This window comes from Hydra viridissima, unplaced genomic scaffold, assembly GCF_058129835.1.
Source record: "Hydra viridissima isolate aposymbiotic clone 2 unplaced genomic scaffold, HvirCarnegie_v1 scaffold_12, whole genome shotgun sequence".
NCBI classification, from domain to species: Eukaryota; Metazoa; Cnidaria; class Hydrozoa; order Anthoathecata; family Hydridae; genus Hydra; species Hydra viridissima.
In genome coordinates, this window is record NW_028324311.1 from 13,258,420 (window position 1) to 13,276,046 (window position 17,627).

Genomic DNA, 17,627 nt, shown 5'->3' on the forward strand with positions numbered 1-17,627 from the left:
TTCTGAAATAGTTAATGTCAGTTTATTGGCAATATTTTTACATAACTTTTTTTTTTTAGGTTCTTTCTTTGACACCTTCAAAGTTTTTCTTCCCAATTTTATTATTGCTACAGGGCTCACTATTTCACTTGTGATCACTTTATTTCTACTTCCTAAGAAAGAAAAGTAAGTCATTAAAACTTAGTTTTGATAGGGTCTTCTAATACTTTTAACACAATTACTTCTATTGTATTATTGATAATATTTAATTTGTTTGTTGGTAGTATTTAATTTATTATTGATATTTGAGTTTATTGATAATAATTATTATTGTTTTTTTCTGTTACTGCTAGTTTATATTTTTTTTATTGATTGATTAGGCAGGAGAATGCCTTTGGAAACAAGTTGATCAATGAACAATTGGAAAAAAGAGTTTTACCTGAAAGCGCTAATATAAATACTGATACTAATGATTTATATATTGTTGAAGGACCTTCCTTTTCTGAAAAAACATTTTTACTCCCAAAAAGAAGAAGTTACAAGCTATCAAAGTTTTTCCTCTGCTGTGATAAATTCAAAAAATCAAAATACAGGAGATTGTTTATGTATGCTTTCTTTTCTCATTTAAAAGAAATATTATTGAAATATTCATTATAATAAATATTCTATATATTATTAATCCTTTCTCTAAAACAAGGAAGAATTTATTTCTTAGAAACAAGAGTTTTCTTCTGTCAGTTTTTCTGTATTGTTTATTTTCAATGACTACTGTTGGTTATGAAGATTTGTTTCCTGTGTTTGCTGCTACAAAAGTGAAATATAGTGAGTTTTTTGAAAGTTTTTTTTTGTTGTTGATTTTGAAAGGGACAAAATTTTCTATTACCTCATTTTTTACTGATGTTTTACTTTCCTGAAGTTTTGTATGAACTTTAATGAAAGGTGGATTCCTATTTTCCCTCTTCTTTTTAATTTTATTCTTTTCTAAAGTTATAAATACTGTATTCATTTTATGTAATATTTATTTTTTTAAATCATCAAGTGTTTAAATTTTTAGATGAATTGAGTATGAATACATCCGATATTTTCCCCCTTCTTTTTAATTTGAATCTTTTCTAAAGTTATAAATACTGTATTCATTTTATGTAATATTTATCTTTTTAACTCATCAAGTGTTTAAATTTTTAGATGGATTGAGTATGAATACATCCGATATTGGTTTATTGTATTTAATTACAGGTCTTTCCATCATACTCATTCAATTTTTAGCCATTAACAAGGTATTTTTGGTTATTAATTTAATGTTTTCATTATGTTGTAATTACTTTGCTTATTGGTCTCTGTTTTTTAAAAAACACATCTATGAATTTTGCATGCTGTTATTGACAATAAAATCAAGTTTTTTTAAGTAATCCTTAATGAATATTATTTAAATTATATTTTATAAATGTAAATAAATGACAAAAATTGTAAATTTTAATTTTTATTTACAAGTACTTCACAAAGTTTAGGTATTCTATTTTGTTTATTTATTTATTTTTTTACTCGCAATCTTTTTCTTGTTTAGCAATATAATTAAAGTTTCCTTTGAAATCTCAAAACATTTTTTTCACAACTTTCCATTTAAAAAAATGTTACAAAAAAATTAAAAATTTCAGTTATCTTCGACACAGAAACTTGATGTTAAATATTTAGTTAAGAATTTGTCGTGTAATTAAAAAGGTTATTGAATAAAAGTGTCACTCAGAAGACGATCAAAGTCTACTTACAAATTATACATAATTATGCAAAAACTATTCAAGTGGAATTATCCAAATTATACTAAAAATAGTCAGCTTTAGCAGAGGCACATGTTAGTGAGTGAAAAAGCCCTGAAACAATGAAAACTGCAAAGCAACATTACATGGGAAGTTCTTTAGTGATAAGCTACGCAGGTAATATTTCTTAAAGTTTCCTCATATAGTCTGTAAACTCAATTGCTGTTAAAAGTAATACATTACCCTGAAGAAAAACATAACCCTGAAGAAAAACAAGTAAGAAGCACTGCTTCTGGTTTTCTTTTAAGCATTTTGTTTTTTGTTAAATTTTTTTTTCAAATTTTAAGCTCAGATCTAAGGAAAAATTGAGCATGTGTTAAGCATTTTGCTTCTGTGAACCTAAAGAGGACATTTCAATCCACATTATAAAGTTCATGTAGTCTCATTTAAACCACCATTAAAAAATAATTAACAAATATTGAATAAGATTATTGGTAATCCTCTAGAATTAGGTATTAGCATGTGAGAAACAGATTTTTAGTCTAAAATTCGGGTTGACTTAAAAGTTATCGTCCCTTACTTTGAACATCCTTGTGGTTTGTAAAGGAACCTAATCATTATAAGTAAAATTCTTCATTCATTTAGCTACAATGATGTTAATTTTAAAATGGATGCACGTTACAAAAGGTATGAATTTTGGATTTCAAAATATCTTTACAACCATCCTCATAGCTTAGTCAAGCAATTTTCACTCAAAAAAAAGATATTGCTGATAACGTGCATTTGTCCAATATGATCAATTATGATGTCTTTGTTGTATCGAGTTGTCCCAAGAAAACAATTAAATTCATTGTGTCATTTGTTGATGTGATAACAATGCCAAAAGTTTCCTGTCTAGATTGGTCAATTTATGAGTTGTATTCTCATCATTTCAACAGTCTACCCATTCAAGTCCTATTTTCTAGTATTTAGATAAAACCATACTTGGCTGTGTGTTGTCATCACTGCATATAAATTATCCATATTTGAACTTGAATGCAGATAATTCTGAAGTATCCTACCACAAAACACCATGTAATCGACAGGGCAATTCAAGTTTGTGTAAAACAAAAAAAACATTAAAGGTTGGAGTCAGAGATCTGATAAGGTTACAGGTGTTTGTTACAATTTGAGTGTTAAAAAAATGCTCATAGCAATCAGAAACCTATCATTTGAGTTCAAAGAAAGTTCGGAAGAAATTATTCTTGCGCACAGCACTCAATCCAGCCAGAAAAAAAACTTAACCAAGAAAAAACTAAAGAATCTGGAATTCCAATCTGTCTATGACATATCAAATTGCCTAGTCAAATATCAACTGATTTATAAATGTATCATTCCGAATTATATGTACTTCAACATTGTTGAAGTACATATAATTAGAAATCGTATGTTTGTAAATCAGTTGGTAGTTGTTTCTGATGCTAAAGACAAATCATATAGAAAGATATTATATATCATCTGAAATCTTCTGATAATTCTCAAGATATTTCAGGGAAACTGATGTCTGAGACTTATACACACTATACAAAAGATTATCACAGTTGTGTATGGTCTAGTTCTCAGGCAGAACGTTTTATTTGATGTGCAGAAAGAATTATTTATCTAGGTGTTGCATTATGTCCATTACATAAGTATCCATTTTAGATGGTAGCGATGCTCAGTGGTTAAAAATTAGTTTTGAAGTCCGAAAGCTTTACGATTCTGAAAGAAAAAAAGAGTTTGAGGTTTCCCTTTGTTGCATTTGTAGACAATTGTGGCTAGTATAAATTATGCATCTGCTATATTAAATTAAAAATTAAACTGTGATCGCCTTTTGAGTCATACTTTCGCCTGCTAGCCGAATAAAAAAACCAATTATGTGTGTGTGCGTGCATGCGTGCGTGCGTGCGTGGGTATGTAGAGCCTAATTTAAATCTTTTTTTAATGAGTATAATTTTTTATTATTTTTTTTACAGTTTATAAACAGATTTGGCGCCAAAAAGGTATTTATGTCATAATAGTTTTAATATATGCATACATATATAAATATATATACACATAAGGTGGATCTGGTAAATCAGGACTAATGCACCATGAAATTAAGACATCTTATAGAAAATATTTTATAAATTCAAATATGTAAAACAAGCGCATTGTAATTAGTTTACACATAGTTTTATATAACCATCCTTAATTGCCAGAACGGTTTCTAACGGGACCTGAATACGCCATATGCCTTGATGATGGCGTCTTTGTTCATATGCCTTATCACTTCATCAACAGCTACCTTAAGAGCAGTTATGGTATTACATTAACCCGCTTGGCTACTATACACATAGTCAAGCAAGTCATATTTGGTGAGCAAGGGCGCCACAAGTTAGGTGACCAGTGGAATGATATATTCTTCGTAAGCTAATGGTCCTGGTTGTTGTTTTTCTCTTTAAAGAGGAATTTCTTCAAGTCGGCGGTTCTATGCTTGGGTTGTGTAGCAGTGTGGTGACTTATCTTTCGTGTTTCCTTCATGACGTCTGTCCAGGAGCTGATTAGTTTTCATTGGATTGGACTTCATTTCTAGGTTTTCTGTGACTGTTTCGCAGTTGGTTTCGTGGTGTTTGTTAAATTCTTTGGCCACGGTTCGCATGGAAGTAACTAGTCAATCTGTGCAGCAACTGCGGTGACAAACGTCTCATTTCTTTTTATGTTGCAGTGACGAGTATATTTTTTAGAGCATCATAATGCCGTTTTACTCGGAAAGCTAACTCTTTGGTAGCTTATGAAACTCGATAGTCTCGTTGGGCGTTTTTCCACCTGTAGAGCAACAATAATTTTAGCTCTCGTATTCACTCTTATAGAAAGTTCGTCCTAATTAACCGGAGCCACCATGTGTGTATACAGTGGTGGCCAAAAGTCTTGGAACAACATATTTTATGTTCTGAAATCAATATATTTGTGTGAAAAACAATTTATTAGTACATTTTTTTATTTTTTTCAATAAAATAAGTGTTTATAACAATTTCAAAGATGATAGGTACATGCACATACATGATTAAAGTTCAATATTTAATGGAAGCATAATTATTGTCAATTACCATTTGGAAACGTTTTGGCATGCTGTTAACAAGTTTTGTACAATAGTCTGGTATAATTTCATGGCTCCACACTGATTTGATTGCTTCAACTAAATCATTATAGGATCAGCAAACCACTTCTTTACAATTTTGGCTGTGTGGCATGGTGCACCATCCTGTTGGAAATAAGTGCAGTTCAAGATCTGCATGAAAGGTGGCAACTTCTCCTTCATAACATCCAAATAGACTTTGCTGTTTATTGTGGTATTCTTGGGCATTATCCATAATGGCCCACGTCCTTTGGCAGAAATAGCACCCCAAACCATACAATACACAGGAGCCTTGACACTGCTAACTGTATATTTTGGCATATATCTACAGTTTTTTGGTCTTCTTACAAAGTTGTTTGTAACATTAAATTGTTTAATACATGTTTCATCAGAAAAAAGAACTTTAGACCAATTTTCTCCAGTCCAATTTTTGTAGCGCTGACAAAATGTTTTTCGATCTTTTAGGTTTTTTAATGATAAAAAAGGTTTTTTTGCTGGCTTGCATGCCTTCATTTTGAAATCAACCAAAAGCCTTCTTCTAACCGTTCGGTCACTTACTTTTTTCTCAATAAAAATTTCTTTTGAAATCTCATGTGCAGATAGCCGTGGATTTGCATGGCTTATCCGGCCAATAAGTTTGTCAGTTCTTGAGGTGGTTGCTCTGGGCCTGCCTGATCTCATCTTTGAAGTAAAATTTAATTGGGGCTCTTCTTTATGCCTTTTTAAAGTTCTACTTACAGTTGATAATGAACAACCAAGCTTTTGAGATATTTCTCTTTGAACTAAACCTTGTTCATATAATGCAGCAATAATTCCTCTTTTTTTAGGTGAAAGTTCTGGCATAATATAGCTGATAAATTTTTATACTAAAAGTAATAAACGATAACAGTAAAATAAATAAAAAAATAAATAAGTTCTAAGTATTTTTTTAAACAACATTCTTTTTAAAAATATACCTCAAACCTTCAAAATTTATACTTTAGATCAAAAATAAATTTTTTTGGTCGTTAAATGTTTTGTTCCAAGACTTTTGACCACCACTGTATGTGTTTGTGAGTGTACTTCAGTATTAACTTATCAATAAAACTATTTTATGCTTCATTTTGTTTAAAGATTCCATTTTTTAGATAAAAGAATTTTTTGTACTTTAGGTATTTTGTGGATCAACTTTACTTTTTTCGGCATTTGTCTTTTTGCTTCCAGTGGATGCCATGATTAAAAATAGGTTGTGTTGATTTTTTCTAATGACGAAAAATATTTCCCACTTTAAATCAATAAACGTTTTTTTTTTAGTTTTTATATTTTTACTTTTTTAGCATGTTTAATGTATTTAATATTAAACTTTAATTATTTACAAGGTAATTAAACTAAACTGCATTACGTTTTCAGAACTGTATTGTGGATAGCATTATGGTTAACCCAATGCCTTATCAGGTCAATGTATAGTGCAGGCATTTTGTGTATTAATGTTTTTATAAACAACTCGGTTGAGCCTGAGTTTTTGGGGTTCGCAAATGGAATCGGGTTGTCTCTTACTTCAATAGGCAGGTAGGATGCTTGATCTTTATAATACATTTAGTTTTTTTTTTTTCGATAAAGAATAGAAAAGGGATATTGTAAGCGTTTTTAAAAATTATGAGTTCCGATTCTTTCTTTTAGAAAAACAATTCCAGGTTGAAACTGCAACATTTTTGAAAAAAAAAGTGATACTTAATATAGAACGTTTTTCACATTTCACTGACTAATTGAACCAAAAAATACTAGTACTATAATAGATTAAAGCAATGCATCTAATGGTTTTATGCAATTGCATTTGCCTTAAATTCTTCAAAAAACTATTTGCCTAATAATTTATTAGAGAAAACTTTGGTCTTTCGGAAAATGCACAATATTATGTAATTTCCTTTCTTTTTTTTTTTTCTTTTTTTTTTTTTTTAAAGCAGTTAACAAAAGCCGAGTCACAGCTATTGTACAACTTCTTCAAGAACCTGCTTTAAATTTTTGTTAGCGTACATCTCTTCCCCCTAAATTCGCGGGCTGTTCTTTAAAATTTTTTTACTTAAACTGCCTGAATTAAACTGTTGCGAGAATCATTAGTCTTGATATAACTAAATGTTCTCGTTGCAGTTTATATCAGGACTGTTGGCATGCTCATGACTTTATTGTTCTGGTCTTTTGGAACAAAGATTTGAAACTATTTGTCGCGTGACAAGGTGAGTTTTCTAAGTCAAGCGTTAAAAATCTTTAAAAAACTTATAATTTACGCATACCCATATCCGAACTTTCTTGCTTAATACGTTGTACGATGCAATTGGTATTATACTTTTCAACAGGCATTCTGTAGATAACATTTTCTCCGCTGTTAACTTCGATATTCGTCTCGTCAACAAACTCGACTCATCTTCATCTATCCCAAAATTTAACAGATTTGCAAAAAGTTAAGCGTGTACGTTTCTGTTTAGAGTTCAACCGTTTTTTGTTTTTGTTTTTTGGCTTCTGGCTTTTATTCTAGCTATTTATTTTAAAGCGATCTAATGGCTAGATGCAAACTTTTTGTTAATGTTAAAATGTTAAACAAGGCAAGTTTGTTGAGGTCGTTGAGAACTTCCATGAAACAAGCTTTGAATGTATTAACAAGTGAACGTGCTGGACACATTCTGGAACGTTTAGTTGGTTTTCTTTTTCTCATCAAAATTGATACTAATATAAGAAGTTTATAACGAATTTAGCGTAATGGCTAGAAGCTAAATCGGGCCAGAATGTGCTTTTTAAATTGATTTACTGAAGGAAAAGTTATACAGATGTCTCACTTTGCTTATAGTTGTAATATACATTAACAATAAATTTATTGAGTTACTTTATAATTTGCATGTACATGCATGCAGTTTCTATTTTAAAAAAGTCCTTTTTTTCATCACCCATTCAATAAATGGAATGATGAAAACATTCCGTTGTCTTATAGATAGGTTTATGGGTTCCGTCACCTTTTTAACAATTAAATAAAATTATTTGAATTGATAAATCAATGAGTTAGTAATAACTTTTTTATTTCAAAAGTGCATACATGCATATATGCATACATGTATGCATACATACATACATACATACATACATACATACATACATACATACATACATACATACATACATACATACATACATACATACATACATACACACACACGCATACAATGCATACATGCATGCATGCATGTATGCATTGATTTTAATATTACGTAAAAAAAATAAATTTAAAACAAACAACTCATTACAATTATTCCTGAAATGTTTTTTGTCTGATTTATAGAAAGTCTTAAATTTTAGCAGTTGGTATTTATTTTGATAAATTTAACTTCGAAAGAAGTTTGCACCTTTATCGTAGTTTCTCCGGATATGCGATATATACAGGTTGAGTATAAGGGTCTGCGTCTCGGAATCGTTTTCTTGAAATGAACCGGAACAAGCACGAGACGAGAAATGTCCCGGAAAAAATTGACGAAAAACTGTCCCGGAATAAAGTTATAAACCGGGACAATAAATTTCTTTTCGGAATTTAATAATTGTGTCCCGGATATTATCGTCTCGTCTCGTCTCGAATAAAAAAATAACGAGACGCAGATGCTTAGTTAAGTATCACTGGTATAACAGTACATTTTGATTGTGAACATGAGCTCCGAGAATATAACAAAGATAGCCCAATATTATGACCCCATAGCTAAAAACTATTCCAGCGTGCAAATACGTGAATCATGCAAATATACATTTAAATTCATGATGCTTCATAAATTTAAATTTTTTTAATGACGTAGGCCATGAGTTTCACGGCCTGCGTCACTAAGAAAAGTACTGGAATTATTATAAGTATTATAGATCTAGAATAGTTTGCTAAACATTTTTTTTTCTACATTTAGAGCGCTTGGATCAGTATGTTTTGGCCTTGCTTATTCGTGGTCGATGAAGAATTTAAAAAATGCATTAAGTTTAAACAAAAGTGTCGTTTTTCCATTAAACGAATACTTTGCTTTCACACTGCTATCTGCCTCTGCGTTAGTCGTTCTCTCTGTTGCTACTTGCCTTCCAGAGAGCATTAACAAGAAATACTCGCCACCCCAAGTTGATAATCAAGAGATAAAAAGAAATTTAAAAGTTTAATTGAATTGTAATCTGCAAAAGCCACGTGTTACAAAATCCATGTTCTTGATAAATTAAAGACTACTTTTCTATTTCTTAACTTAAAGCAAATTGTTACGGTTTTTATTTTATTTTAGAAGCCTCGATAGTCTTGGTTGCAAGCAAGTTTGTTATTATTTTTATATTATATTTTATATTTTATTTTATATTTTATTCATTATTTTATAACATACACATGTATGGTTTTTGCTGACAATCACTAACTTCAAAGTAAAATATACCACATTTTGGACTTAACAAGTTTATTATCGAAAATAAAGGTATGAAAATAGTAACAAGAGAGTAATAAAGAATGAAACAAAATATAGAATATACAAACTCTACTCTTCAACATCCGTGGAGCAGTCATCTGCTTTGTTAATTGGTCAATTGAAAATGTTACCATAAAAGTCTTCGTACCCAATAACATATTTTCGAGTTTTTTTAAATCGGTAATTTTTCTATTTCTAGGCACTTTGATGGATATGCCTTTTCTGTTGACAAACCAGGTGCATTTTCGGTAAAATCGGTCATACTAAAATTATTTATGGTGAAACCATTTATCCACTCCCTTTTTCGTAGTTTCCCTACATTGGTTGCTTTGTAGTCATACTGGAAAATTTTCGATATTTGGAAGGGAGTTCTTTGATTTTTTGGGGTGCCTCTTCCAGAGGTTTCATTAGAATTTCCGTTTTTTTTTTTAATTTATATATTTTTTTGGCCACTTTGACTTAAAGGAGAGAATATCTGTGGCGTTGATCGTCTTAACAGAAAACTTATTCAGTTTACTTGCTCTCGTAATGAGCTCCGCATATTGCTTAGGAATGTAAATTCGATCGAATCGACGGAGCATCCTTTTTTTGTTTTCAAAGTCTCGATCGCATGTTAAAATGAATGATCCCTGATAGGAAAATAATTCGTGATGTTTTCGAAGACCTTGTTATCTGGTAATTTCCTTAAGAATCTTAATGTATGGTTTTTGTTCTGTCCGTCACATGAATCTCTAAACAATATAAGGTTCTTTGCTGTTGGTGGTAAAAATGTGACATGTGGTTTTTGCAGATAATTTGCCACTTACAAACCCACGTTAATCTGATGGTTTCTCTTTGAATTATTTATATTTCAACTGTATGAATTTGTAAAGGAAAAAAAAAAAAAAACTTTTTTTAATTTTTTGGTCTTTTCTCATGAAAGAAGCTCGGCAGTACATTACGCATCTGCATCTCGAAACGAAAAGGAGCAGCTTTTAAATGATGGCGTGCTCATCGCAACAAGAAATCTTAATTTAATCTTAATGTTTAACCATAGTGTAAACAGTGCTTTTAAATATAAAAGCATGGTAAACCAACAAAATTAATATCTAAATAATACAGCATTGCATTATTATTTAATTACTATCGGATTAGTACTAAAAAAATTTCATCATTAAGACCCGTAACTGTTTGCTTTTTCAATACAGATAAAGTTTAGCTAAACACAAACTCCAGTTGCTACCCGTTCAAATTCCAGAAATTTTACGATCAAAAGTGCTTCAATGAGACATTTACAAATTTTCGTCCTGGCCTGGGATAAAGTCATTTTATCAGAGGTCCTGGCCGAGATGAAGGCATTTTGTCAGAGGTTTATCCACCCGCAAATAATTTTGAGCTTGTTAAAGTGCTGCCGAGCATAATGGTCAAAATTGAATCCAACAACGGTGCCGAAAACACGAGACCCAAATTCCACTTCTGGCAAAAAGTGCTCGCATATGGTTTTGTGTACCTTCTTCGTTGTTTTCCTCGGAGCGTGTCTTTTCAGCAGGAGAAAACATTGTTTCGTTCGAGAGAACGAAGCTTCAACCAGAAGCAAAACTATGATAAGGTCAACGTTTAGCTATGGTAATTAGTGTCAATAGAATCGTTAGTACCTCCCATTGCTTAAATTGCTATTACTGAATCTCATCTGGCCACACCCACACCTGGAACATTTGATACTTTAATATTACTAGTTAGGTTCTTTTTTTTTTTAATTTGATTACTAAATATACCTCAGAAACTTCAAAATAGTTAAGGTTGAATATTTAGAAGAATTTTGAAAAATAAATGATTCAGTTCGGAAAAGTTCTTGCTAGATTTAATTTTGCCTCAATCTGAACTTTATTAAAAGCTATTAAAGTAAAACATTTTATCTCACTTAACAATTATAAAAATAAAAAAAGAATAAAAATAGAAAAGAATAAAAAAATTTTGTTAATTATTATTTAGTTTCAGTTAGAAACTAAAAGAATGTACTGTTTAGTTAGAAATATCTGAAAGTCGAGAAAAAATATTCGGTAAGGAATCGTTTTTAAAGGAGAAAAGCATCTGTTAAGTTTCATTATTTTTCGCTTTGTCTCGTGTCATATGGTTTTTTAGGTCATGTCATTTGTCGGTTTAAAGAAAATCAGTCATTGTCTAGTTTTGGTATCGGAACAGCAAAGAAGAATTGAATTTTTTGAAAGGATATTTTTCTTGTTTAGAGCAAAGTAAGAAAAAAAAAATCAAATAAAAAATTTTCATCATTATTTTTTCATTATCCTAATTCATAATGAAACACCTTCGTTTTGTTGTTATTGTGTTAGTAAAACCTTTTCATTGTGCACGAAGTTGCTTTCGTCTTTGTTTTTTGAGCCAAGCGACTTCTTTTCCAGTTCATTGTCAATACAATAGTGAGTAGCATAATAATGAGTAGCAAATCTGCCTCTTGTAATATTTGTTTAGTTATTTAAATATTTTAATATACCAAAAATGCTATTATTTAAGGAAATTACTGCCAATGCAACACTTATTTTCATACTTACTTAGAAATACCAACAGCTGTAAGTAAAGATTAGAGTATATCATATATATCATATATACCATATATATCATGTATATCATGTATATCATATATATCATGTATATCATATATACATACATATATATATATATATATATATATATATATATATATATATATATATATATATATATACGGTGGTGGAAAAAATAATACATATACTATCTAAACATTTAGAAAAATGCTTTTTATTCCCAGCAATTGATGTTAACTGATATTAATTTTTATGTTTTTATAAGCTTTATTGTTAAAAACTATATTTTTAGAAAAATTATGATTTGTTTTTCAATTTTTCTCATGTTTCTAACAATTTTGTTTAAAGTAGGCGGAAGTTTACTGGAAAAAATAATAAATACAGTGATGATTAATCTTTTTGTTTTCTTTAATTTTCAACTGTTATTACTTTTCAAATATGTGTTTGACTCCGGTTATTGTTAATACCTCGTAGGAAGAGGATAACCTACCGCTGCTCTAGATATTTCAACAAGATAACGATCCAAAACATATACAAAGAGATGGTTCAAAAATAATGGTATAAGACAAATGGATTGACCAGTACAATCACCAGATTTAAATCCAATAGAAAGTTTATGGAAAATTGTAAAGGATAAGATTGCAAAACAAAAGCCTCGGAACAAAAGGGATCTGTGGGAAGCTGTGAAAGCATCATGGTACGCTATTCCACTATCAACAAGCCATAAATTGGTCAACAGCATGCCCAAAAGACTAATCGAAGTTAAAAAAAAAAGAAGGACATGCAGCAAAATATTAGACAACTTTGGAAGATATTATATTAAGTGTTTGATAAACCTTTTTCAGAAAAAAAGAAAAGTTTGGTTTTGTTCCTAATTGTTTTAAATTACTTTTGTTAAATATTTGTTTTATAAACATTGAGTTTTCTTGATTTTTTCAAATATACAATCGAAATAACCATTTCTGTATTTATTATTTTTTCCAGTAAATTTCCGCCTACTTTAAACAAAATTTATTATTTTTTCCACCACTGTATATATATATATATTAGGGTGTCCCGTTTTCAGGGTCATATTTTATTTTGACTGCTCCTAGCATTTTTCTGCTGCGTATATGTGAGAAAATGAGATCTGTAAAGTTGTAGAGCTCTAACTTTATTTTTGTGACTACACAAAAAATTAGGAGCAGTTTGAATAAAACAGTTAATTAGGTTTGAAGTGAGTTCAAAGATACGCAGTTGACACAATTTACCCATTTTTATGCGGTTTGACGCGGTTGACAAAATCAAACAAAATACTGACCTAAAATCCTAAGATCAAAAATAACACCCTTCTCTGCTGTGGATTCTCTCATGATTTCAAGCTCATTTGTAAGGAAAATTGTCAGTGTTTGGTTAAAAAGGTCACTGCTATTTATGAAAAAGCTGGAATTCCAACATCCAGAGTGGACAAAGTACAGAAGAAAATGAGTGAATTACCGATTTCTCTTCAAAAAAGGCAAAACACTAAAGAAAAGAGAATAATTTTCAAAGACAATATTTTGCCTGTTCTTTTTGATGTTATGGCCAGTGATGTGATACAAATATTAGAGAAAGATAACAAAAGATCTCAGGTAGACAAGGCAGAAGATATTATTTTCATAAATGATCAAAGAAGTTGCAGGAAAATGTACATTAGGAAGAAAGATAAAAGGTACATTTGTCCTGCTCAAAGATCTCAACAGGCAAAAGTATGAATGTCTGGAGCAGATCATGACCAGAGTTATCAGTCTAAGCTGCAGATTTCATCTTCAAGTGAAACAGAAGTATCTTCAGAGGAAACAGACACCTCTAATTCTACAGATTTGAGTAAAGATGAGATAGATCCACAACCATCTACATCTGCTGGCATAGTAGGAGATACTGTCCTTGTTTCGAAGGTTAAACACATAAGCATTAGAGCTCAATCTAATATTTTAAAGCAGTTGGCTGATATAAGTGGACTTTCCAGTAAAGGTATTTCAAAATCCAATATACACAGAATTTGTAGAAAGGTCATGCAGGAAACAGAGGAGGAAGCCAGGGATGCTTGAAAAGCAAAGGCTGGATCAAACATGATTCTTCATGATGATGGTAAGCTAGTCAAAGAGTATACTGATGGAAAGAAACACAAAAGAGAGCGCTTAGCATTGAGTGTAACTTGTGATGGAAAACATTTTTTGCTTGGAGTACCTCCTGTCACTGATTCTACTTGAGTTTGTCATACTGAGAAGATTATTGAGATTTTTGAAGAAAACTCACTCAAAGAAGACATTAAAGGTCTAGTATTTGACACCACTGCGTCAAGTTATGGTTATACATCTATCTTGGAAGACCTGTTATGCATCTTGCTTGCAGACATCATGTCTATGAGTGTCATATTAAGAATGTTGAAAAGCTCTTCAGAACAACCTCAGGTCCAGATAATCAACTCCTCAAGAAACTTTTGGATGAGTTTTCTCTTATTCAGATTGAACAAAATAAACTTTGCAAATTCAAATATGGAGTAAATCAACAACTTGAAAATGCTGCTAGAGTATCCCTAGTAATCATCTCAAAGTTGTTGGATGAAGACAAAGTACCCAGAGGTAGTTATTGGGAGCTAGCAGAAATTATTCAATTCTATTTATCCCCAGAGATTGATCAACTGACAACTCGACAACCTGGAGCAATTCATCATCAAGGTTTATGGCACAGGCTATATATTTATGAAGCTGCAAATTCTGAAATCTTTGAATCAAAGCTGCAGTTCAAAATTTGAAGATCTTTTTCAGTTTGGCACTAAAAAATTAACATTTATTGCATCTGCAACAATAAAGGTAAGTAAATCTTCACAAAATATTTTTAATGATTCACAAAAATTTCCAAACGTTTCAAAAGTGAAACTATAGTTTTGTTTTTGACTTATGTTACATTACCATGTGAATTTGAATTTAAGTTCACTAATTTTACAGATAAATTTTTAAAATGAATATTTTTTTGACTTGCAATTTACTATTAAGATTTTAAGTATATGGTTAAAAAAATTTGCACTCACATGTGAAAATTAACTAAGTGTAAACTTAGTATCTTTCCGTCTTTCGTTTTATTCAGCGGGAAAATGATAACTTTAAGTAGGTATGTGTGCAAAATTTTTAAACTATTCAAATATTTAACTATTATACATCATTGTAAAGAGCTTTAAATCAGTATTATAATGGTGAAAATTTCATAAAAAACTAATGATTCTGCTAAAAGTTATGCCCATTTAAGTGACAAAAATTCATTATAAGGAATGCTTAAGAGCCATTTACTTTAGAAAAAACACTGACTGAGAAATGTAGGCAAAATAAGCAAATTTTGGAAGTGATGTCTTCAAATTGTAAAGGAAATGTACAAGAGAACTTGAAAAAAATGCATATAGCACTTAAAATAAAAACAAATAAAAGTTATATATAAATAAATATAATGTTCTATCTAATATAATATATTATATCAGGTAGAACATTGTGTGTGTATATATATATATATTCAAAGTGGTTTGGTTATGGCAGAAACACGCGTTGATTTGGTGGCTTCTGTAATTGGGGTAGTAGTTAAGGCTGGTTCATCTAAGCCTGATATCAGCTCTGTAGATGCATTAAAGCAAACCTTGCTTTGTGCAAAATCAGTAGCTTATTCTGCTAGTGCTAGTGGCACTTATATATCTACTTGCCTTTTTCCAAGGCTTGATATTGTTGATGAGATGAACAAAAAATCAAAAAAAGTTTTTAGTGAAAGAGTGGGATCAGTGGTTGCTAGGGGTGATGCAGAAATAGGTTTTCAGCAAGTTAGTGAATTAATTGCAATTCCTGGTATTGATCACCTTGGAGAAATTCCTGCTGAAGTTCAGCACACTACCATTTTTTCTGCTGGCATTATGCAAAATGTGACTAATTTAAATGCCTCTAAGGAATTTTTAAAATTTTTGGCGTCTCCAAGTGTTGCATTTATAATTCAGAATGCTGGTTTAAAACCAATTTTGCCAACAATACTTTGGTAATAAGTTAATTTCATAATGTATTAATTTAAAGACATTTTGTTGATAGAAATAGTTTTGTACACATTTTTTAATGAGTTCTGTATTTGTGTTCTCTAATAATGACGATGATAATAATAGTAATAATAATAATAATAATAATAATAATAATAATAATAATAATAATAATAATAATAATAATAATAATAGTAATAATAATAGTAATAATAATAATAGTAATAATAATAATAATAATGATAAGAACAATAATAATAATAATAATAATAATAATAATAGTAATAATAATAGTAATAATAATAATAGTAATAATAATAATAATAATGATAAGAACAATAATAATAATAATAATAATAATAGTAATAATAATAGTAATAATAATAATAGTAATAATAATAATAATAATGATAAGAACAATAATAATAATAATAATAATAATAATAATAATAATAATAATAATAATAATAATAATAATAATAATAATAATAATAATAATAGTAATAATTATAATAAAAGTAATGATAGTTATAATCATCATCATCATAAAATAATAATAATAATCATCATCATCATCATCGTCATCATCATCATAATAGTAATAATAATAGTAATAATAATAATAATAATAATAATAATGATAAGAACAATAATAATAATAATGATAATTATTATTATTATTATTATTATTATTATTATTATTATTATTATTATTATTATTATTATTATTATTATTATTATTATTATTATTAATATCATTATTATTATTATTATTATCATCATTATTATTATTATTATTATTATTATTATTATTATTATTATTATTATTATTATTATTATTATTATTATTATTATTATTATTATTGTTATTATCATTATTATTATTATTATTATTATTATTATTATTATTATTATTATTATTATTATTATTATTATTATTATTATTATTATAATCAGAAGAAGTAGAAATGAAGAAATTTATGTTTACCTATTTATTTTTGTATTTAACCCTTTAAAAAAGTAGATTTGACAGTATGATCCTTTACTCCTAATTAATAGCCAATTTCTCAGTTGCAGTTAAAATTTCTCAGTTATAATCTCAGTTATAATTTCTCAGTTATAATTTCTGAGTTCTACAAGATTTTTGGATACTGCTTTAAAATCTTATTAAAATTAAAGATAAGTTACACATTTTTAAAAATCTTTGAATCAAAGCTGCAGTTCAAAATTTGAAGATCTTTTTCAGTTTGGCACTAAAAAATTAACATTTATTGCATCTGCAACAATAAAGGTAAGTAAATCTTCACAAAATATTTTTAATGATTCACAAAAATTTCCAAACGTTTCAAAAGTGAAACTATAGTTTTGTTTTTGACTTATGTTACATTACCATGTGAATTTGAATTTAAGTTCACTAATTTTACAGATAAATTTTTAAAATGAATATTTTTTTGACTTGCAATTTACTATTAAGATTTTAAGTATATGGTTAAAAAAATTTGCACTCACATGTGAAAATTAACTAAGTGTAAACTTAGTATCTTTCCGTCTTTCGTTTTATTCAGCGGGAAAATGATAACTTTAAGTAGGTATGTGTGCAAAATTTTTAAACTATTCAAATATTTAACTATTATACATCATTGTAAAGAGCTTTAAATCAGTATTATAATGGTGAAAATTTCATAAAAAACTAATGATTCTGCTAAAAGTTATGCCCATTTAAGTGACAAA

At 29.1% G+C, this 17,627-nt stretch overlaps 1 protein-coding gene across 3 annotated transcripts in view; it reads left to right on the plus strand.

The window, feature by feature from the left end:
- LOC145193880 (uncharacterized) overlaps positions 1-9,074 on the plus strand; it is a 31,872-nt gene extending 22,798 nt beyond the window's left edge. For all 3 annotated transcript variants that reach the window (XM_090068713.1, XM_090068711.1, XM_090068712.1), the window contains 8 exons: positions 60-165; positions 360-584; positions 695-801; positions 1,165-1,256; positions 3,728-3,754; positions 6,021-6,094; positions 6,259-6,417; positions 8,781-9,074. In XM_090068713.1, the coding sequence (XP_089924839.1) occupies positions 60-165; positions 360-584; positions 695-801; positions 1,165-1,256; positions 3,728-3,754; positions 6,021-6,094; positions 6,259-6,417; positions 8,781-9,021 (1,031 nt within the window). In that variant the 3' untranslated portion in view covers positions 9,022-9,074. The remainder of the gene's footprint in view (positions 1-59; positions 166-359; positions 585-694; positions 802-1,164; positions 1,257-3,727; positions 3,755-6,020; positions 6,095-6,258; positions 6,418-8,780) is intronic.
- Positions 9,075-17,627: the final 8,553 nt, after the last annotated feature.